This window comes from Urocitellus parryii, chromosome 2 (genome assembly GCF_045843805.1).
Source record: "Urocitellus parryii isolate mUroPar1 chromosome 2, mUroPar1.hap1, whole genome shotgun sequence".
NCBI lineage: Eukaryota > Metazoa > Chordata > Mammalia > Rodentia > Sciuridae > Urocitellus > Urocitellus parryii.
Window position 1 is genome coordinate 67,617,047 of NC_135532.1, and position 21,924 is coordinate 67,638,970.

Here is a 21,924-nt window from a genome sequence, read left to right on the forward strand (position 1 = left end):
AAAGCAAATACAATAAACTTTTATTTTCTTCAATTCAGTTATTGGCCTTTTGTGAAAGACTCGGTCAAACAAAATGTCTTTCAGTTACAGACCCTGGAATTATGAAATAAGACAAAAATTAAACCTTATTTATAGGGTGTTTTTCTCATCTTTCTATTATTAATTTCCCAGCTAGCAAAAGAACACCACATGGTCCAACCTGAGACTTTATTTATTTATATTTAGACACCTCTATTTTTCCAAAGAACTTAAAATACTTTATCAACATTAAATAATCATTTTTAAAACAGCACTTTGGGCTTTTCATATTGTTTTTAAAAAATAAACTCTTTACACATTTTTTAAAGCCTGCTTTCAAAGGCACAATCACTGTGGTAAAGTTTTCCTGTCGCTGTTAGATAAGGACTGTACCTGTTTTGAAGGAAGTCAAAGTTAAGTTTAGTAATAGAACACTTAGATTTTGTAAACTACTGGGTGAAAATGGAAAAGAAAACCATTTTTGTAAATGGCATTTGAAACCTCTTCTATTACACGGGTTTTTAAGTCATCCAAGTATGTATTAATTTTGTTTCCAAAGAATGTGTCAACACGCAAATAAGGTCTTCTTCCCACACAACATCCAAATGCAGACTCGTATTTTGCTGCCAATCTGACAAGGTCTAGTAACTAGTTTTCCCTACACCCGGCTTGGAAATCGCCTCCGGGACAGGATACCTGCAGGTGCTGCTGTGATCAGGATTCGACCGGTCAAACGGGTTAAGGTGCAGGGCTCCAGGAGACAGAGAACAAGGGCCTCTAGGAACCCAACCCTCTCCTCCGTCCCCAATAACACACTCACACGTGCACACACAAAAACACCAGGGGAGGACGGGCAAGCTCTTTGCAGTCACACCCCTGACACCGCAGAACTCTCAAGACGCGCTTCTCCCCGCGTCTTCCCCTAAAGCTCCAGCTCTTCCTCTGTCCCGGGACTGCTCTCCGCCTCCTCCCTCTCCCCGAGTCTGTGAGCCGTCTGCTCCGGCCGCACGCCCAGCCACCAAACGCCTTCTCGCCCACTCTCGGGTCCCAGGAGACTAGCAAGCGGAGCACTCGAGCGCGCCACGTGGAGCGCGCGCGCCAGCAGCCCAACCACTGCCGGACCTTAAAGTGGGGTCCCTGCCCGGGAGTCTTGCTCTAGCACCTTCAACAGCCAGGCCCACCCCCGCGCCCGGGACTTGCCTGGTTAGGGTCTGTGGCGCGGAAAACGTGACAGGCCATCTGTGACTCGGGGTCATCGGGTTGCGCCTTGATCAGGTAGGCAAAGTAGGTGAGGTCGTGGCTGTTGTGGATGAAACGCGAGATATGCTGTGCCTTGTGCTCGAAGATGAACACTGCAGGGTTGGGCTGCGTGGCCGCGGGGCCAGCGCTCCCCGCGGCCCCGGCGCCGGGCGCGGGGATGCAACGCAGAAAGGGCGCGCTGAGCACCAGGAGTACCTCGCGGGCCGCCGGCGCCCCACAGCCTCCCGCTTCGGGCTTCTGGCTGCGCCGGCGGATCTCGGCCATGAGCCAGGGCAGCATGGGCAGCGTGGTTCTGTGGTCGAGGCACGACCCTCCCACGTACCACAGCCGAAACCGTTTGTCGCCGGGCTTCCCGGAACCGGGCTGCGCTGGTGCGCCCGGCTCTGGCTCCAAGGGGTGCGGGAACGGCTCATCCTGAATGCAGCTGGGCGGCTCCATAACTCGCGCCTCACGAGGGCAGCGGGGTGGCAGACCAGGCGCACCGCGCTCCCAGCGCTGGTTTTGAAGGCGGGGCCGAAACTGTGCCAACTACCACAACGGGCCCCGCGCCCGTTTCGGCGCGACGAGACCCCGAAGTCGGTGTTTCAGCGGCCCTGCCCCATGCGGCACTTCTCCGGGCACGGCTCGGAGGCTCTAGCTGCTGGCACCCAGAGGAGCGCCCAGCAATGGACGGGCAGGAGGGTGCGGGTTAAATGGACATCCTCCTTTCTCCAGCTCGCGCCTCCGGGCCGACTTCCCCCTTTCTGTGCCGCGGGTCTGCAGGGTAAAAGCACCTCGCCCAGGGCCCCAGCCGCCGCCCGCTCCAGCGCTGCAGCCCGCTGCGGCCGCCGCGCTGGCCTCGGGCAGGCACCGGGAGGCTGGGCGGGGAATGGGACTGTGGGCGGGAGGGGGGGGTGACTTGGGGCGGAGCTGACTCCTACCAGGGTGACCGGCTGTCACCTGGAAGGTCGGGGCCGCCGGGCTGCGGCGCGCTCTGTGCTGGGGAAAAGCCTGCGAGAACTATTCGGATGGAAAATAACAAAAACAAAACGTAGCCTCGCGGGGGCCGCTCCTCCTCCCGCGCCGCTGCAGCCCGGCTCGCTGCTCCTCCTCCTCCTCCTGCTGCTGCTGCTGTTCCCGTCCCTCCCTCGCTCCTTCCTTCCTTCCTTCCAGGCTGCTTCTTTAATCGGGCTGCTACCCCCTCCTCCCGTCCGGCGGGCAGAGAGCTTCGCCTGCGAAGGCTTATCTATGAAGCCGCCTCTCCGCCTCTTCCTCCCGCCCTCGCCCCGCCAATTCGCCCCAGGGAGCAGGAGCCCCAGAGCCCGGCGCGGGCACGGCCCGGGAGAGTCGGCCAATATCGGTCCCCTCTTGGGTATCTCTGCTGCCCCCTGGAGAAGCGACCACTCGCAATGGGGCACTGGAAAAAAAAAAAATTAACAGTATTGCTTGGTTTCAATTTCTTCTCAAGCCTGAACATTATTTTCTGCATCCTCTTTCCTAACAATCTCAAAAACTACTCGTGTTTTGAGTCACAATATTATAAAGTATTTTAATTCCAACTTTTACTTTAAGATTTAAAATAGTGTGACAACATGAATCTTTGGGAGGGAGAGCGGTATGTTATTTGTTTTTTGGTGAGGAAATCCAACTCAGTTGACTTCATGCTAGGCAATGCTCTACCACTGAGCTACATAGGAGCCCGCTTCCTATTTCTTAATGTAGCTAACTTCTTAAAATATGGACAAATCACACTTTGTTATATATACCTCCAGTTAAAATCTAGTGTGAATTTTTCACACCTTTGTATTTGGATATATGTATTTCAAAAAAAAACTCAGAAAACATTTCAGGGAAATCTGATCATTCTAATTTTAAAACAGAAAGGTAGAGAAGTATTCCTTTTCCTATTTTAACACATCATACTCATTCTGTTTACTCTTACTGAGTGGTAAGAATTGCATAAGAGATAAACACAAAATAATTAGGAAAGACCCTGAACTTCCTGTCTTTGTCCCAAATGCTTATAGGAAAAATGAAAACCTCAGTTTCTTATTACTTTTACTTTAATGGTGTTCTTTCTTTTCCTAATACCCTGGAGCCAATTTTCCCCCCTCCTATTTAGCAATAAGATCAAATGCCATTATTCCTGTGCTGAATTTCTGGGGGCACCCTGGTAGCCTCTTATTAATAAGTACCTTAGCTCCAAGATGGAGATATTATTGATTGATTGGGTCAAAGTTGTTTGGGTTAACCACTCCAAAAACCTTTGTGTAAAATAGACGCATATCCTCAAGAAGCAATAATGAGTTCTGAAAACAGACTTAGACCTTTTAGAACCTTACAGAAAATCTCTCACAAGGATGGCTGCACATATGAGAGTTGAGAAAGAAAAGAACAAAACATATGGAAAAATCACAGAAGTCTTGGAGGTTCCACTAAATCAACCAGCTTGGGAGCTAGGATTGATGAGAAGCCTCTGGTAGCCCATTCCTATGGACATAATAAAGTGAAGTAACACCAAACAAATTTTCAATTATTGATGGAAAAATGAGAGGATGGTCTTTTATTTTATGACATGCTTAAGTTAAATTGATTTTTGCTCTGGAATGCCCATCACCCTTTCTTTTGTAAGATTTCTATAATATTTATCTTACTATGTTTCTGAGCCTGACACATGGAAAGATAGTTTTTTCTGCCCTCCTTGAAGTTAGCCATGGTTATTTATATGATTTATTTTGACAGTCAAATGTGAACAGAAGTGACTTGGGTCACATCTGGAATAGAAGCATTTAATTGCCTGCACAGTAGTCCACAGTCAGCCCACTCTTGCTCTCCAGTGGTCATGGTGAAAACAACACCTCCATATGAAGGTGCCTCCTGATCAGAGCAACCCAGGGTGCTGAGCCACCACACAGTGGGCATCTGTTCTGGAGAATCTCCCAGCCACACAGCAGACCCCTCCAGCATAGGAAATAAGCTCTCATTGAGTTAAGCCACTGAGATTGTTGGCTTGTTTGCTACCTTATTGTTAATCTGTGCTAGACTATCAAATAAAATTGTTATACTCCAGTACATGTTTTGTTTTGTTTTGTTGTTTTGCTTTGCTATACTGGGAATTGAACCTAGAGGTGCTTTATCACTAAGCTACATCCTCAAGCCTTTTTGTTTGTTTGTTTTTTATTTCAAGGCAGGATCTCACTAAATTGCTGAGGCTGGCCTCAAAATTGCAATTCTCTTGCCTCAGTCTCTGAAGTCACTGGGATTACAGATGTGAGCCACTATGCCTGGCTAAGTACATGTTTAATGTAAGTTATTTTCTAGTCATTCATACATTTGACTTAGTACATAGATGAACTAGGTGGTAAAGTATCACCATTGTTTCATTGGCAGAACTTACAGAATTATACGCACAAAAAGTACTCAACTTGAATTCAGAGAAAGATGAGAAGACAAAATGCAACTAAAACGTCTGGGTAGGTATTACACAGAATATGATGTTTACTAAATGGTGAGGCTATAACTATGCCTCAGGCCCCCAACCCTTTCACTTTCAACTTCCCCTACCCCAGCCCCCCAAAAGACCCAAAGAATATGCTCATAAAAAGAACTTTCAACAACCTGATGGAAGATCTTTCCTGAGTTGTCTTGTAGGACTCTCCACCCGTGGTATGCAAACATGCACTTCATATATTTACTTTTAGAGTGTTCCCCTTATATTCCAATGGAAATTGATCAATTCTAATTTGTCGTAAGATACAGTCAAATCTTAGTTTTTAAAAAGTTTATACCTCATGAGAAATATAAGGGCCTGCGCTAATATGATAGTGGAAGATTGCAAAGTTGCGTTGTAATCTCTTAGCTTGTTTCCTTGCTCCCAAGCACATGGTGTGCTCTTTTTCTAATACCCACCCCCTTGTGTAGGAATGCCTCTCTCTGGCTCTCCTCTCTCCCTCTTCCTCCCTTCCTCCCCCACCCCACCCTTTTTGTGACACATACTTTCATTTTTCTTCCCTGCTTAAAAATCTCTAAGCATCTGAGCAACTTGGTGAAACCCTGTCTCAAACTAAAAAATAAAAAGGGCTGGAGATATGGGAGCTGGGGTTGTGGCTCAGTGGCAGAGTGCTTGCCTCCCATATGTGAGGCACTGGGTTCGATCCTCAGCACCACATTAAAGTAAATTTAAAAAAAAACAAAATAAAGATATTTTAAAATATATTTTTAAAACAGGGGAGGGCTGGGGATGTGGCTCAGTGGTTAAGCGCCCCTTGGTTCAATCCCCAGTACCCCCCTAAAAAAGAAAAAAAAATCATCTCTAAGCAAAGATACTTTCCCTAAAGCACAGTGACCAAATTTTCACAGTTATATTTGCCTCTTCCCTTCTCCTACTCATATAGCCAGGCAACCTCTCCGTTTTCAAATATATGACATGCTTTTATGTTATGGGACTAGACTGGCTTCTTCTTTCTTATTGCCTTCTACCACCACACAAGGTGGATTCCTCCATCCTTCACTACTTGAACAACTATTCTTTCTTCAAGACCCAACTCAAGGGTCTTCTCTTTTGTGAAGATATTTCTTATCTCCCCAGCCAGAATGAGTGGCTTTCTCTTCTTTGCTCTCTTTTCTATACATTCTACTAGAATGGGAATGTATTGATGATGGGACGACTGGATTCCACCACAAAGGGAATATCTTAAAGAGAATGGGTTGTTTGATTTGTCCTGGCGTTTCCTCCAGCAGAAAGCCCAGTAGCTGATAATTACTAGGTACTTGGTGAGGATTGAATGTTTGAACAAATGAGTTGAAGTGAGTAAATAGCTAATTGAAATTTATGAAACTTAGAGTAAGAGTTTTACTATCACAGAGGTGACATACCAAATTATTTAATTAGCTAATTTCTGGTTAACGTACTAAATACACCTACCAGCTAATTATAAAACACTAGAAAAATAACAGAATGACTCTCAAAAATAGTGATGGGATTCTGGCTGGGGATTATAAACACCACAAACTTTTTTTTTTTCCCCTTTGGTGCTGGGGTTGGAACCCAGGGCCTTCTGCATGCTAGGCAAGTACTCCATTACTGAGCTATATTCCCCCAGCCCCAAGAATAGTATCTTCAGATGTCCTCGGGGGTTTTCCCCAGTGTTCCCTGTTCCCTGCGACCTTGCCCCAGCCCTGGCAACTGTGGCATTCCATCTTCCTGCTTCAGGGAAAGGATGACACAGCAGAACACAGAGAACAAAAGAGTCCATTCTTAGCTTTCAGGCTGCCAAAGCTAAAGACCTGGCAAACGCAAAGGATTTAGAATTTATGTTATAAGTGCCTGTTTATCTTGCTATAGATACTAAAGTTTTCCCAAACTTGAAAGATGGAGAATAAGAAAGGAGAAAAAGGGGGGTTAAGGTGCTGTGGATCTCCAGAGAGGGAATCTTGGCTGTGTCCCCCTTGGCTGAGCCAGTGAAGGGGGCCATGGAACCCCAACCAGAGGCTTGAGTGTTTCTTCCTAGGGGAAGTTCAGAAAACTGTAAGATCTGACAGAGTAATTTTTTTCAGCAAATTTTTCACAGCTAAGATGTGACAGAAAAAAAAAAAAAAATCAGGCAAGAGAAATTTCCAGATTTCCAGATGCCAGAAACTGAAAGAGTTAAAGCAAAACACAGTAGTAAGTGATAGCTGAAGCCAATGACTTATGAGGCTGTGGGATCTAGAATAGGTCTCATTGCTAAGGAACCATGTTTTAATGTCCATGCGAGATTAGAGATGGAGCTAATAAAAGTTGGGAGCTGAAACTGAGCTCCCTGATCAGAGACTGAAGTTCCTGACAAGCTGTCTCATCTACAAATCAGAATAGAAAACTGTCATTAGCCATCTTGGGAAAGCAGTGAAGAGTCTGGCGTAGTCTAAATTAGTATTATGTGGATTGTGGAAGAAATGGAAGCTAAGGAAATAACAAAAATAGCCTTCATAGAGCTGGGGCCTCGTAGCTCAGTGGTAGAGCACCTGCCTTGTCCATGTGAGGCACTGGGTTCGATCCTCAGCGCCACATAAAAATAAATAAATAAATAAAGATATTGTGTCCATCTACAACAACAACAACAAAACCAGCCTTGACAAGTGAAAATAGAAGCTCTTTCTGGGCACTTCCACAAACCACCCTCCAGAAGATGCAGTCTTTCTTCATATCCCAGCTCTGTTCTCTCTGTGTTGGTCCCATTTTGAGCTAATAAGGTTGTTTTATGGTTTGGATAGGAGGCATCCCCCAAAAGCTCCAGTGTTGACATAGGAATATTCAGAAATACAATGATTGGATTGCAAGAAATGTAACCTAATCAATCCATCCTATTTTGATTAGACCTACTGAGTGGTAACTGTAGGCAGGTGAGACTTGACTGGAGCAGGTGGGTCACTGGGATGTGCCCTGGAAGGATTCATGTTCTGTCTCACCTTGGTCCCAAAGCAATGGAGTCTACCATCTATGGACTGAGACCTCTGAAACCATGAGTCCCCAGATAAACTTTACCAGCTCTACATTATTTTCATCAGGTATTTTACAGCAATGAAAAGTTGACTGAAACAGTTGGCTAGACCACAAAGGCAGATCTGAGTTCAAATGTTGGCAGGGATTTATGTTATAAGTGTCTATTTATCTATCTATTTACTACAACTGCTTCCCATTACTTTTCCTTTGACCACTGACTCAGCAAAGAAATCTTGTAAGGTCAAGGTTATAGGCCCCCATAAAGTGAATGCTCTTAGTATCTGTAGAGAGCAATCAGGCAGGTCAGAGATTCCCATAATCTCAAAGGACTACCCTATTACCTTAGAGGAAATCCTTTCTTCTCCACAGTTAGTAATGAGCACAGATTAATAGTTTCCTTCTTTTTTTCACACCTGTATGTATATAGGAAACAGCAGTCCCTAAGTGAAGATTATAAGATGAAACATATCATTTTGGGGTGCTTTTTGCAGCAATGGGGATTGACTCTATAACCCCACACGTTAGGCCATTCTTCTACCACTGAGCTACATACACCCCCAGCCCAATAAAATACACTTCTTACATTAAGTTCAATTCATCTGAAATAATTAAATTATGCAAGTTCAATAACTCAAGTTCAATTCATCTTAAAAAATTCATTATTCAATTTACCTATGTAGTCGCTTATTTCAGTCTGTTACCATCTACTTGAGATACTTTTTAAAGAATTGTATTAAAATCTTTTGATATAAGTTCATGTAACTTCTACTCACTTTTTTTCTTCTTCCAGTACTAGGAAATGAACTCAGGGCCTTGCACAAGTACTCTACCACTGAGCTATATTTTCAGCCCTTATTATTTTTATTTTATTACTGAAGCTAGCATCAAACTTGCAATTCTCCTGCCTCAGCAATAGAAAGTTGACTAAAAGCTCCTGAGTAGTTGAGATTACAGTTGTGCACCACTGCACAAGTCTTCTCTTACATTTTTAGTAGTTCTTTTCTTTATTAGAGTACTTCCTCCAAGAGTATTTTCAGGGATATTTCTTGTTTGATGAAGATTTTTGAGACCTGGTATACCTAAGCATATCTTCATTTCTATTTAACACTTGAATTTAATTTAGGTGAATATAAAAATTATTTTTGAAATTACAGGAGATAAGGAAGTTTAACAACTTAGTATAATCTATTACTACCAAAATAATAAAACATGTGACTATCTCCTCTCACCAAAAAAATAAATAAGAGCTGGAGGTGATGGTACACACCTATAATTCCAGCAACTAGCAACTCAGGAGGCTGTGGCAGAAGGATCACAAATATGAGTCCAGGATTTCATGCTTCTACCTTTGTTATGGGCCAGGCTATATGGTCAATGATCAAACAGACTCCATTTTACCCTGAGACTCCACATCATGTAAGAAATGCTTCTCCCATGGGAAAGCCCCACCTCTGTACCCTTTAATAGTGACTTAGCATAACATACTTGGCAGTCTAGAAAACATAGGGATACCTTGTCTCTTTATAAATAAATAAATAAGCCACGCATGATGTCGCACACCTGTATTCCCAGCAGCTCAGGAGGCTGAGGCAGGAGGATAGCAAGGGCAAAGCCAGCCTCAGCAACTTAGTGAGGTCTTTAACAACTTAGACTCTGTCTCAAAATAATTTAAAAAAAAAAAAAAGAAGAAGAAGAAGAAGGAGGAGGAGGAGGGGATGTGTCTCAGTGGTTAAGTGTCCCTGGGTTCAATTCCTGATATAAATAAAAAATAAATAAATAAGCCTGGGCATGTAGCTCAGTGGTAGAGCATCCCTGAGTTCAAATCAGTCCCATGTACAGCATGGAAAGGGGACAATTTAAAAAAGAAAAATGCTGAGAGTAGATTTTAAATATTATTACCACAAAAATGACAACCATGTGATGTAATGCATATGATAATTAGCTTTATTTAACCATTCTGATGTATATATATTTCAGAACATACCATACACAACAAATATAATTTTAAAATATAATTTTAGCTGTCAATTTTGTTTAAAAACGATAAAGACTATGCTTGCTACATAAAAAAGGAAGGAAGTAGGGAGAGAGAGAAGGAGAGAAAAGAAAGAAAGTAATACAAATAGAGTACAGACATTAGGAGAATAGAGAATGGGAAAATAAGAGAAAAACAGCAAATAATCTTTTTATATCTGCTGATCATGCAAATTTGCTCTTGAAGGATTTCATGCTTCTACCTTTGTTATGGGCCAGGCTATATAGGAGGCAATGACCAAACAGACTCCATTTGACCCTGAGACTCCATATCGTAAGAAATGCTTCTCCCATGGGAAAGCCCCACCTCTGTACCCTTTAATAGTGACCTAGCATAACATACTTGGCAACACAAATGGCAATTCATATACAACGTAAAATTGTTCTCTTTGGTTTCCATTTTTCTTGGGCAACGCACCTTGTCAGAGATTGTCTAGATTTTAGTAACCATTCTCTAACTTGTGCTGCACTAGGGTCATTTTGACCCACTTCCGTTCTGCTTGCTTACTGCTTTGCCAACCTGGAAAGTCCCGTGGGAAGTACCAATGTACCCATGTATTGTCTCGCTAACTGCCCAGTTCAGCTTCTGTACCTGCTTGCTTGCATCTATGTCAACCCGGATGTGGTTTTTGCAGTTTTTTCCTTTAAATATCCTAAAATGCTCAGGCTCTGGGCTGTTCCTTGCAGAAACAGTTATGGGCCCTGCGGGAGAGCAGTCGCCAGCCAGCTAAATAAAGACTCTTCAATTTGGACAAATCAAGGACTTGGTGGGTTTTCTGAGCGACCTGCCCCACAATACCTTTTGCCTTTTGTGGTACTGGGAATTGAACCCAGGGTGTTCTATCACTGAGCTGTGTCCCTGGTCCCCTTTTTTTATTTTATTTATTTTATTGTATATATTTGTTGGGTCTTGGTAACACTAAGTTGCTGGCGCTGGCCTTGAACTTGTAGTCCTTCTGCCTTCTCAGTAGCTGGAATCACAGGCAAGCATGCACCACCACACCTACCTGTCAATTTTTTAAACTGGGGTCAAATTATAGACACTCCCTATAATACTCCCTATAATAATGTTGTCCAATACATGTTTTATAATATTTTTCCTGGTTCATTGCTATTGTTTTTGTATAGAATAAACAGAATGCAGATTTTTTTTCAGAATACAGATTTTTTTAACAAATGTGAAATATTCAGAGAAATTAATTACACTTTCTTTTCTTTCAACATTGTTTTGACAAAAATTTAGGTAATTACACATTTTTTCTGCCTACACTTGAAATATAGATACTACTTCTTAATATTCCTGACAGGTAAATGGATGGTAAGAATTATAAAAGTGCCATTGTTTTTTTTTTTTTTTTAGATGAAGAAGTTAAAGTTCAAAATAAAGAGAGTAATATTCAGAGTATGAATATCAATTGATTGCCAATCAAACATACAGTGTCTGGCATCCAAAGGATGATTAATAAATGTCTAGACAATGAATTAATCTACAGCTCTCTTGAATTCCAAAGAACAGAAAGGAGAGTGACTAAAATCCCCACAATCCCCATTGTTTCAGAAGTTCAAAATTTTTCTAAAGGAAACAGATTTTCCTTCCACCATAAGGCTGGGATAACTTTTATCAATCCCCATTTTTGCCCTTCTGCATAATCCAGAAGTATGTGTGGTTGAAGTTTAAGTACCTCCAGTGGTCTGAAAACTGTTGTCATAAAACCTACTTGATAGATGAAAGAACATATAAAGTTAAAATGAGAATTTAATACATGCTTTTAGGATAAACAGCTCCATATCATCCAAGCATATGAGATAAACCACTGTATATTTAAATGAGAGTATTAATGTGGAGAGATTAAACCCTTCCCACACTACACACTCCTTTATCATTGAGTAAAACTTCTAATTTATGCTATTTTAAATTATGTGGGTTTACATTGATGTTATTGATTATTTTCTCCCTAGGCTAATGAAAACCTTTACAGCTAAAAGCAATATTAATGCCTCAATAAAATTGCCTTCCTGTGAAATGCTTCTAGTTTAATTGCTGCTTCTACTTGGCTCTAACATATTTAAAAATGAATCTATTTTAAGTTTATTATGGATGAATTATTCCAAGTTTTTATTGCTGTTTTTAAAATTCATCATTCAGACTATTAATAATGGAGATTAAAACAAGCAAATATACATGAAGTATTTTTTAATTCATTGTTTTCAGTAGTCATGCTATGGTTTGGGTGTTGGGTGTACCCTAAAGGTCCATATATTAAAGCTTGGTCCCCTGGGTGGCACTATTTGGAGGTGGTAAAATCTTTTGAAGGTGGAGCCTGGTGGGAGGCCTTAAGCCATTGGAGGCAGACCTTGAAAGGAGATTGTGGGGCCTCAAATCACTCTCCTTCTCTCTGTTCCTGTTTGAAATGGAGCTATTTGCTCCAACACACACTCCCACCATAATGTGCCACCATCCACAAACCTCACCAGAAACCAAACAAATGGGGCCTGCCTGATCTTGGACTTTGACCCTCCAAAATTGAGCTAACTGAACCTTTTATCTTTATAAATGAGATGCTTCAGGTATTTCATTATAAAAACACAAAGCTGACTAATACAATATAATAATAACATATGCATCTGGTACAATATTCAAAAATCAACAAAAATAGGTCTAGTAAAATGTAAACCTCCTTTCCATTTTTTTCCCCAGCTACTCTTTTCTTTCTGGAAGTAGTAAGTATGATGAGTTTATTATGCATGGATCTAAAAATGAAATAATACTAGCCTCCATTTGTTGAGTTCTTGCTCTGCACCAAGCATTCTCACCTTAATCATATAAATACTACTATTATTTAACAGATGAGAAAACTAGGTCATACAGACACTAAAAAAAAAATTGTTTTAAGGAATTTCATTTTGTAGGTGGAAAAATGTGAGTTCAAATAAGGATCACTGCTCATACCCCTACAGTTTGTATTGTGGCAGTTACCATGTTATATTTAGCGTTAAGAAGAGACTAAATGAATGGCAGTAAGTTACTAGGGCAATAGATACCAGATAAAATGTAGCAAACATATCTTTAAGATGTTTTTCACAATTAAGACTCAATTAAGTAATATTTATTGAATACCTACTATGGCCCATACACAAGAAACATTCTTACCATCCTCATGGAGCTCTTCCATCAAGGTATGCAGATGAGGATACAGCAACTGCAGTACTACATGGTATGTACAATTGGGATGGGGCCATAACCAAACTCTAAAATATGTGACATTGATACATATACATACATACATACACAACTTGTGGTTTATCTCATATGACTACATGGCAGATGCGAAGGACACTGGTAAGTGAGGCTGAAAAAATATCAAGAAAACTATTGCAAGAAAACTACTGGGAAAATGTTAAGGAACTGCTAAAAAAAAAAGCTGAAAAAATTAAGTTGTGGCTCATGTTCTGTAGTGCTAAAAGCACCACCTGATAGACTTTTTAATTTGAGCAAAGAGATTTCAAGCAAAAAAAAAAAATTCAGAGTGTCAGATGGTTTATACTAGCTGCAAGTAATAAAGTTTTTCATGAAAGAGATGGATTCAGAAAAGAACAGCCAATTTGCAAACAAATCTTAGAAAATTATAGGTGGGCTAGAATTTGCCTGTCTGAAAAATAAAGAATGACTTGTTTCTAGGTTCTAATATGAATAAAAAAATTCTAGAATTAAGAAATGGCCTTAGAATAAAGATCAGATCAAAGACATTTGTAAAGTTTTCTAAAGAATCGAATGAGTGCTTCCTCTTCTGAACAAAACGGCTTTTTAAAACTTAAAGACATGGTAGGTACCATGGAAACCTGACCCAAGGTAACAGTGAGTCAAAATATAAAAGCCTGTCTTGAAACTACTTTTGGATTTGGCTTCTGGAACATTTAGTGAATGTAATCTGTTATACAGAAAATCCCCAGAGTTCTTAAGGGAATTGTATCAGCAAAAGTATCACCAACCTAGACTAACAGGGACTGCAATTATCCAACTAAAAAGTTTTCTGAGCCCCAACTTTGCACAGAAGACTGAAAAAGTTGTTCAGAAAGCATTCAGGATGATAAATTTAAATTGGGCATTTGAAATTTTTAGTATCTAAGGGACACCAGAGCAGAAAAATCAATGGAGTTGAACATATAATTCTGAAAGTTAAGAGATAGATTGGAGGTATAATTAGAAATTGTGGAGCCATTAGCACATACTGAAAATACAAAAACAACAACATAAACTTTCAACCTTGGTTGAAATATCAATGAAATCTTAGGACCCCCACATCATAGTGTTGCTAAATAGGAACCTGTAATAGAAGCAGAAAGTTATTAACAAAGGTGCTTTTGAGAAGACAAAGGAGAAGACTAGTTTTATAAAACTGTCAATATCAGATTCCTAGAAAGAAAAAGTTTCATTCTAAGTGGGTTCAAATTAAGACTTCAGGGGCTGGGGATGTGGCTCAAGCAGTAGCATGCTCACCTGGCATGCGCATGGCCCTGGGTTCGATCCTCAGCACCACGTACAAATAAAGATGTTGTATCCGCCAAAAACTAAAAAAATAAATATTAAATCTTTCTCTCTCTCTCTCTCTCTCTCTCTCTCTCTCTCTCTCTCTCTCTCTCTCTCTCAAAAAAAAAAAAAGATGTGTTTGAATAAAAGCATTTAAAAAAAATTAAGACTTCAGTGAAACAACAGTGTGGGCAGAACTGATGAGACAAATGGAATATGGAGGCACTAAGACCTGTAAGAGTGGAAAGCCAGGACTGACTGTTCTTTGGACTAAAGAGTCTAGAGAAGGACACAGTGCTGCTGGAACCCCGGGGTAGGCACCACCTAACAGAACGTGCAGCTGGGAAGGACACAGCTAATGCCAGAAACAGTGCACTGAGCAGGGATGGGCAGAAGAGTAATCACCTGACCCTCTGCTCCTTTTTCCATCTCCTGCTAGTACACCTTCCATTGAACCAACCTTCCACTGGGGTGGGGGCGGGGCTAGAGTGATAAAGTCTTCAGAAGACAATATCCCAAAGCATAAATAAAAGGGGAGAAGGGGAGAGGATGTATCTGTAAGCAAATGGAGAATAGCCAGCACAGGTTGTAAGATGAGGGGAAGATTTCATAATATTTGTAAATCTGAGGCTAGGGTTGCAGCTCAATAATAGAGCGCTTGCCTAGCTTGTGTGAGGCAGAATTCAGTTCTCAGCACTGCATATAAATAAAAAAAAATAAATGAATATCTATTGACAACTAAAAATAAAGAGTGAGGCTTGGCCTCCTTTCTCTTTGAAAAAATCATATTTGTAAATCAGATACCATAAATGCACAAAGAATATTCAACATAAGTTAGGTGGAAAGAAAGTTATGCTTAATTTACATATACAGTTTTCTATCTTATTAAATTAAATATGAAATAATGGAACATATGAGTCCACTGAGTGAATTCCTTAATTAAAAACAAAAAGCAAAATACACTGTCTTGTCAAATTCCACTTTCATTTTTTGTACTGGGTATTGAACTCAGGGGTGATTAACCACTAATCCATATCTGCAGTCCTTTTTTCTGTTGTTTATTTTTAGAGACAGGGTCTCACTGAGTTGCTTAGGTCCTCACTAAGTTACTGAGGCTGGCCTTGAACTCACAATCCTCCTGCCTCAGCCTCTCAAGGCTCTAGGATTACAGGTGTGTGCCACCTCACATGGCATAATAGTCTACTTTTAACTACAAGAGGATCATCATCATTATCTCTTTTGCAATCTTAACTAAACACAGTAAATACCTTAAAGTTTATTTCTCCTATTTGTTATATTTATGCACTTTATCAAGGGTGTGTGACATTGTATCTGTTAGAATCTTTCTTGTAAGTGTTGTCAACTGTATACAATTTGTAATCCATAGCCAGCACTGTGATGATTTAGACATCACCTATAAACATAATAACTTTGTTCTGTCATTCCACCATTTAATTGGCATGAAATCCACTGCTAATCAGAACTCATCAACATATTTTGCTTTGGCTTTCTCCCTATAGACCTATTTAAACAAGACAATCTTTGTGGTGCTAACAACTTCATTTCTGAACACAATGCCAAGCATGTTTCTTACATGATACCAGTGAAAATTACATTCTTGGGAGCTGATGACATCAACCATGGAGAATGTTAACAATGAGAAAGAAAGATTCCCTAGGATCTTGTGAAGACAACAACATTTAAGGGAAAGACAACAAACTAAAAAGAATGAACCAAAGACATAGGGTTAATGTGATATCAAGAAAACAAGTGGAAAATGAGAAGTGGCCCACATTTTTAAATGTTGCATTCAATAAAATAAGGTGAGGACTGAAATGATTCCATTCAACTTAGGCACAGGCAGGTTGTATTAGTCAGCTTTTTGTTACTGTAATGAAATACCTGACACAAACACTTATGAAGAAGAGATTGATTTAGCTCACAGTTTTGGAGGCTCAAAGTCAAAAAAGCCTGGCACAGGCTCTGATCCCATAGCAGATGGCAGATAGTGGAACATGGGGGTGGAAGGATCACATCTCAAGCCAGAAATAGAGAACTGGATGCAGCCAGGCTTGCTACTTTCATAAAACCCTTCCTAAAGATCAGTAGAGTAGAAGGGAACAGGGAGAGGGAAGAGAAAAAGGAAAGGGGAAGTACTGGGGACTGAATTAAAGCAAATTATATTCCATGCTTTTATAATTACACCAACATCCTAATATTATGTATAACTAACTAAAGACTAAAAAAAAAATTAAAAGCCCTCCTAAGATAACTGAAGGGGTGACAGAACTAGATAGATAAATAAATAGGTAGAGAGAGAGAGAGAGAGAGAGAGAGAGAGTTCTAGAGCAAAGAGCTATAAAAATCTATCTTCTTGGACCCTTGTCCTCATGATGAAAATATAGGAAAACTCAATTTGTTTTCAAAATAGACAATGGGAAAAAATTGTGGGCAAATCTCATGAAAAAATCTTATTGGAAACAAATATAGCAGAATAAAATCCCCACATACCATAAAGGAAGAGCTTCAAAAAGGCATGCCAACAAAATGGGAAACTATAAAATACAATATTTCAAAATAAGCAAAAAGAAAGTTTAAAATATACTATTCAAAGAAATTAAGAAAAATTTAGAAACCATGAAAAAATAAGCATTAAAGAAATTAAAAAATGAATGATAGCAGTATCAAAATCTAGGGTTATAAAGCAGGGAACCTGAAATTTTGCTAAATTTCTCTCTACTGTTCCTTTCATTGATCCCTTCAAACTTTAGCTCCAGCCAACCCTTATTCTGTGGGCTAACTTCACTTTTGACATTGGCCTTCGGTAATGCTGACATGATAATACAAGTATTCAGACAGGCACGGCTCCGGTTGTGGTTCAGTGGTAGAGCATTTGCCTCGAACGTACAGACCCTGGGTTTGACCCTCAGCACCACATAAAAATAAATGAATAAAATAAAGGTATTGTATCCAACTATAACTAAAAAAATAAATGTTAAAAATAAATAAAAATAAATACCAAGGCAAACTGATGAACACTGTAATGGTTTATTTGAATTGTCGACGTGATTGGATTAAGATATGCTGAAGTTTGAGGCTTCTGAGTATGTATAGGAATGATTAGCACGTGCAATAGCAAACTGAAGTGGAGACACTCCCTAAGTGTGGGCAGCACAGGCCAATAGGCCCAGTGTTTCTGAGAATCTTACATTAATGATTAAAATACTGTGGAGACCTAATAATATTCCTGCTTAACCACTACATATGTAACCTGTTGAAATTAAAGAAAAGTACATTTATGTATCAATGATATTTGAAGTTTTTAAAATGAGCATATTATTTGTAACAGAACATTTTCCAAAGATAACATTTGATTGTATTATTTTGTAGCTTTCTCCATGTTTCATATATAGTCAAACCATAATTCCAGCCCTCAAGTGTATCTTGAGAGAATTTTTTCATGTTAGATTATTATTATGTTCATCTTTTTTTAAAAGAGAGAGTGAGAGAGGAGAGAGTGAGAGAGAGAGAGAGAGAGAGAGAGAGAGAGAGAGAGAGAGAGAGAGAGAGAGAGAGAATTTTTTTAATATATTTTTTTTATTTTTTAGTTCTCGGCGGACACAACATCTTTGTTGGTATGTGGTGCTGAGGATCGAACCCGGGCCGCACGCATGCCAGACGAGCGCACCACCGCTTGAGCCATATCCCCAGCCCTATTATGTTCATCTTAACTCATCCCTCTGTCCTATCTTTTTCTCAATTAAAAAAATGTTTTTAGGGGCTGGGAATGTGGCTCAGGCGGTAGCGCGCTCACCTGGCATGCGTGCGGCCCGGGTTCGATCCTCAGCACCACATACCAACAAAGATGTTGTGTCCGCCGAGAAACTAAAAAATAAACATTAAAAATTCTCTCTCTCTCTCTCTCCTCTCTCACTCTCTCTTTAAAAAAAAAAAATGTTTTTAAAATTTTTAGTTAAATTAGTATTTCCAAATGATCTGAATACAAAACTACTTTTGGAAATTTGTTAGAGTCAAACAAGCACTTTTACTGCCAGTATAATTATGCAGCAAGCTGTTTACCAATTCATGGATCACCAATCAAAATATAAAAAGCAAATCATCTGGCTCAAAGTCTACTTCAATTATGGCACTGTGTATGCTTTAGCCCAGCTGCATGATAAAAATTGCTCTATTATGTATCTTTGTCTCCCATCTTGGAATATGAACAAGTGTATTTGCAAACTAAAATACTAACATCTGATTTTTGATAAGATGAAATAAATTCCCAAAATTAAAATAATTATTGTGGAAATTATCACATAAATAAAAGAAAGTAGTACAATGAACCCAATGTACCCATTATTCAACTCTAACAATTATTAATAAATAGCTAATCTTTCACCTTCTCTACCTATCACTTTCACCTCACCCCAATTACTTAAAAGTAAATCCCATACATCATATAATTTCAGCTGAAACTACTCTAGTATTTATTAAAATCTCATAATACAACTCTCACACGGAAATTAACGGTTCAAGGGGTGGGACATGAACATGGGGGTGGGATGCTAATGCAATTCACTAACAGAAACTAATTGAAGCTGGAGCAAATGATAAGACTTCAAATCCCATGTGATTTGACATCAGACAACTCTTAGGGTAAAATGGTGACCGGGGCAAAGAAGATGGCTGCTAAAGGGAAGCAGAGATGCCAAGTCTTCCATCCTGATTTTGGCCACCCATGGGCACCAGGCAGGCAAAAATGAAGCATCCAGTCCTGTGACAGAGGGGCCACCCTATGCATACTTGGATGACTGGTGTCCTGAGGTGGTCCAGGGCCAAGGTCTTGACCAACACCTCCCAGCATCAATATGCTACTAAAAAGACAGTGTCTTGCTAAGTTGCTCAGCACCTTGCTAAATTGCTGAGGCTGGCCTCCAGTTTGCAGTCCTCCTGCTTCAGCCTCCTGAGTTGCTGGGATCACAAGTGTGGGTCACCACACCTGGTTGGTATGCTTCTTCTTCCCACTCTCTACCCTGTGGCTTGGAACAACACGTTGGAGGCAGTCTGGGTGATTTGGCCTCTGTCTGGCCAAGGAGTGGACATCCATCGAGACTTAGCAGACGGAGCTTCCCTGCGATTGGAAGGTGTAAGATAGAAAACCATCAGATCTGACTCATCCTGATGGTGCTACTTAAAAGCTGTCCTTGTCTCCCAGTGCCTGGATCCAGATGCTCACCCCTGTACTGGTTACCTCTTCCTGCCATTCTTCACAGTAAATGTCTTATTTGCTGAAGGTAACCGGAGTAGAGTTCTGTTGCTCCAAGCCAAAAATCTGAACAGAAACAGAAAGCATGAACGTGCAGGTGTTATTCATGGTACATGACAAAGTGGCATTTGGTTCCAGTGCAGTGTTCTGGTACCAAAGAAGAGGCTGTATAGAAACTTAAGATGGGACTTGAGAATATAAGTGCTTTGGGGGAATAATGTGTTCCTGGTTATCAGAGATAGTCTTGTCTTGGCTGTCTGTCCTAGGAGATTCAAGCATTACATGAAATGATCTTGAAGTTCTTCTTCAACCTAAAATCCCAAAACTCTTTCTAGTCATTTGTTGTCAGTGACTGAGGCCCATCAAGCACATCCTGGCAGCTGAGGACAATTGTCCCTAGACTGACTTTGTGCATTTCACACGCACCTCAGCTGTTACAGAATCTCAGTGCAAACCACCCATAGGGGCAAGTGTGCATCTCCTCGGAAGAAGATATCTTTGCTTTCTCTGCATGAGGCAGTCATTTGTAAGCCATATGAGTTATGACTGGCTTTTAAAGTAGCAGTTGCTATAATAAAAAATTAAACTTATGGAAAATCTCCAAAAAAATTAACAATTTAATACCAGAACTTTACAGCTACTTTTCACATTTTTTCTTCCTGCCACGTAATTTAACCATGTGCTTGAATCAGATTTTAAATAAGGTCTATACATTATAATAGGTAGCTATGTCTTTTATTATTTTTTTAATCTATGGATTTTCTCTTCACTCAATTTTTTATTATAATTTTTATTGGAAAAAATATACAACTTGGAATGGATTTGAGGCAAATTATGCCATAAACAGATTTTCTTTAAGTGGCTAAACAAAGTTTAAAAAGGAAGTAATGATAAAAGAAAATGTTTCTGGTACAAAACCAGCAGTACAAAAAAATAATGTATGAATACCTAGATAATATACCCGTTTTGCAATAGTGCAACTTTTAAGTACATATTGTTGACTGTCCATAGTCCACGCAGAGTTACAACTCCACACTTCAACAACAACATGTGACAATTCATAAAGAAAACTACTTTTAAAAAAAGGCATAACCCAAGGCTGAGGTTGTGGCTCAAGTGGTAGAGCACTTGCCTGACATGTGTGAGGCACTGGGTTCGATCCTCATCACCACATAAAAATAAAATAAAGATATTGTGTCTACCTAAAAAAGTGAAAAATAAGTATTAAAACAAATTTAAAAAGGCATAACCCAATTTGACCAACTCCATCTTAAGTTTGGATGTGCACAAGGGCTTAGGTATATCCAGAGTAAGCCACATGCAACATGTTACTTGATCAATTTTCTAAAATAAGGTTTCAGGACAACAACAGTAAGATAAGGGAAGAAAACATGGAGAAATGAAGTCCTAATTATTATACATGCATATTTTTTGACAGTAGAGGGAAACTCTTACAGATAAGTTACAAAGAAAGGCAAATAAATGATTTAATACAAGAAATTTCATACATTCTGTACAATGTCTTCACTTTGTTGTCATCATTTGTACAAACTCTTCATAGTTTACTTGACAATCACCATCAATGTCTGCTTCCCCAATCATTTCATCAACCTCTTCATCTGTTAACTTCTCTCCAAGGTTTGTCATCACATGGCAAAGCTCTGCTGCATTAATATAGCCATTGCCGTCCTTATCAAATACACAGAGTGCTTCTCTAATTTCTTCTTCACTGTCTGCATCTTTCATTTTCCTTGCCATCATTGTCAAAAGAAATTCAGGGAAGTCAATTGTGCCAATACCATCAGCATCTACTTCATTAATCATGTCCTGTAACTCTGCTTCTGTGGGATTCTGCCCAAGAGACCACATTACAGTTGCCAATTCCTTTGTTGTTATAGTCCCATTCCCATCCTTGTCAAATAGTGGAAAAGCTTCTTTGAATTCTGCAATCTGCACTTTAGTCAGTTGGTCAGCCACGCTGCAAACACTTCCAGTTTCTGAGACCTGACCACAAAACCACTGGGCTCACTAGCACTGCTCAGACTTCACTCAATTTTTTACTAGCATTTTCTTTTTAAATTTGGAAACTCAATTTATCATACAGTGTTGCATCCCTGTAGTGTCATCTGATACAATTACTCTGCACTTATATTTCCTGGAAATTGGCACAGTGAGGATCAATACAACTTTCTGCTGTGATGGAAACATTTTATACACCATCCAATACTTTATCCACTACCTATCTACATATGGCCATTGGACATTTTTAACTGTTACTCATACGACCAAGGTACTAAATTTTTTTTAACTTTATTTCATTGTAATTCACTAATTTCCATTTAATTAGCAATAGAT

The 21,924-nt window shown here is 39.9% G+C and overlaps 1 protein-coding gene, 1 long non-coding RNA gene and 1 pseudogene across 2 annotated transcripts in view; 1 reads left to right on the top strand and 2 right to left on the bottom strand.

Annotated features, from left to right (window-relative positions):
* Positions 1 to 2,147, bottom strand: part of Tbc1d4 (TBC1 domain family member 4) — a 187,616-nt gene extending 185,469 nt beyond the window's left edge. Inside the window, exon 1 of the mRNA XM_077795211.1 lies at positions 1,219 to 2,147. Within this exon, the coding sequence (XP_077651337.1) occupies positions 1,219 to 1,716 (498 nt within the window). The 5' untranslated portion in view covers positions 1,717 to 2,147. The remainder of the gene's footprint in view (positions 1 to 1,218) is intronic.
* On the top strand, positions 1,209 to 17,157 carry LOC144253304 (uncharacterized). Its single transcript, XR_013343263.1, has 5 exons — positions 1,209 to 1,293; positions 4,445 to 4,562; positions 4,648 to 4,730; positions 15,821 to 16,123; positions 17,072 to 17,157. It is a non-coding gene; the product is annotated as an uncharacterized LOC144253304 (long non-coding RNA).
* A 3,936-nt stretch (positions 17,158 to 21,093) lies between these two features.
* LOC144250317 (calmodulin pseudogene) lies at positions 21,094 to 21,438 on the bottom strand (annotated as a pseudogene).
* Between the last annotated feature and the right edge of the window lie 486 nt (positions 21,439 to 21,924).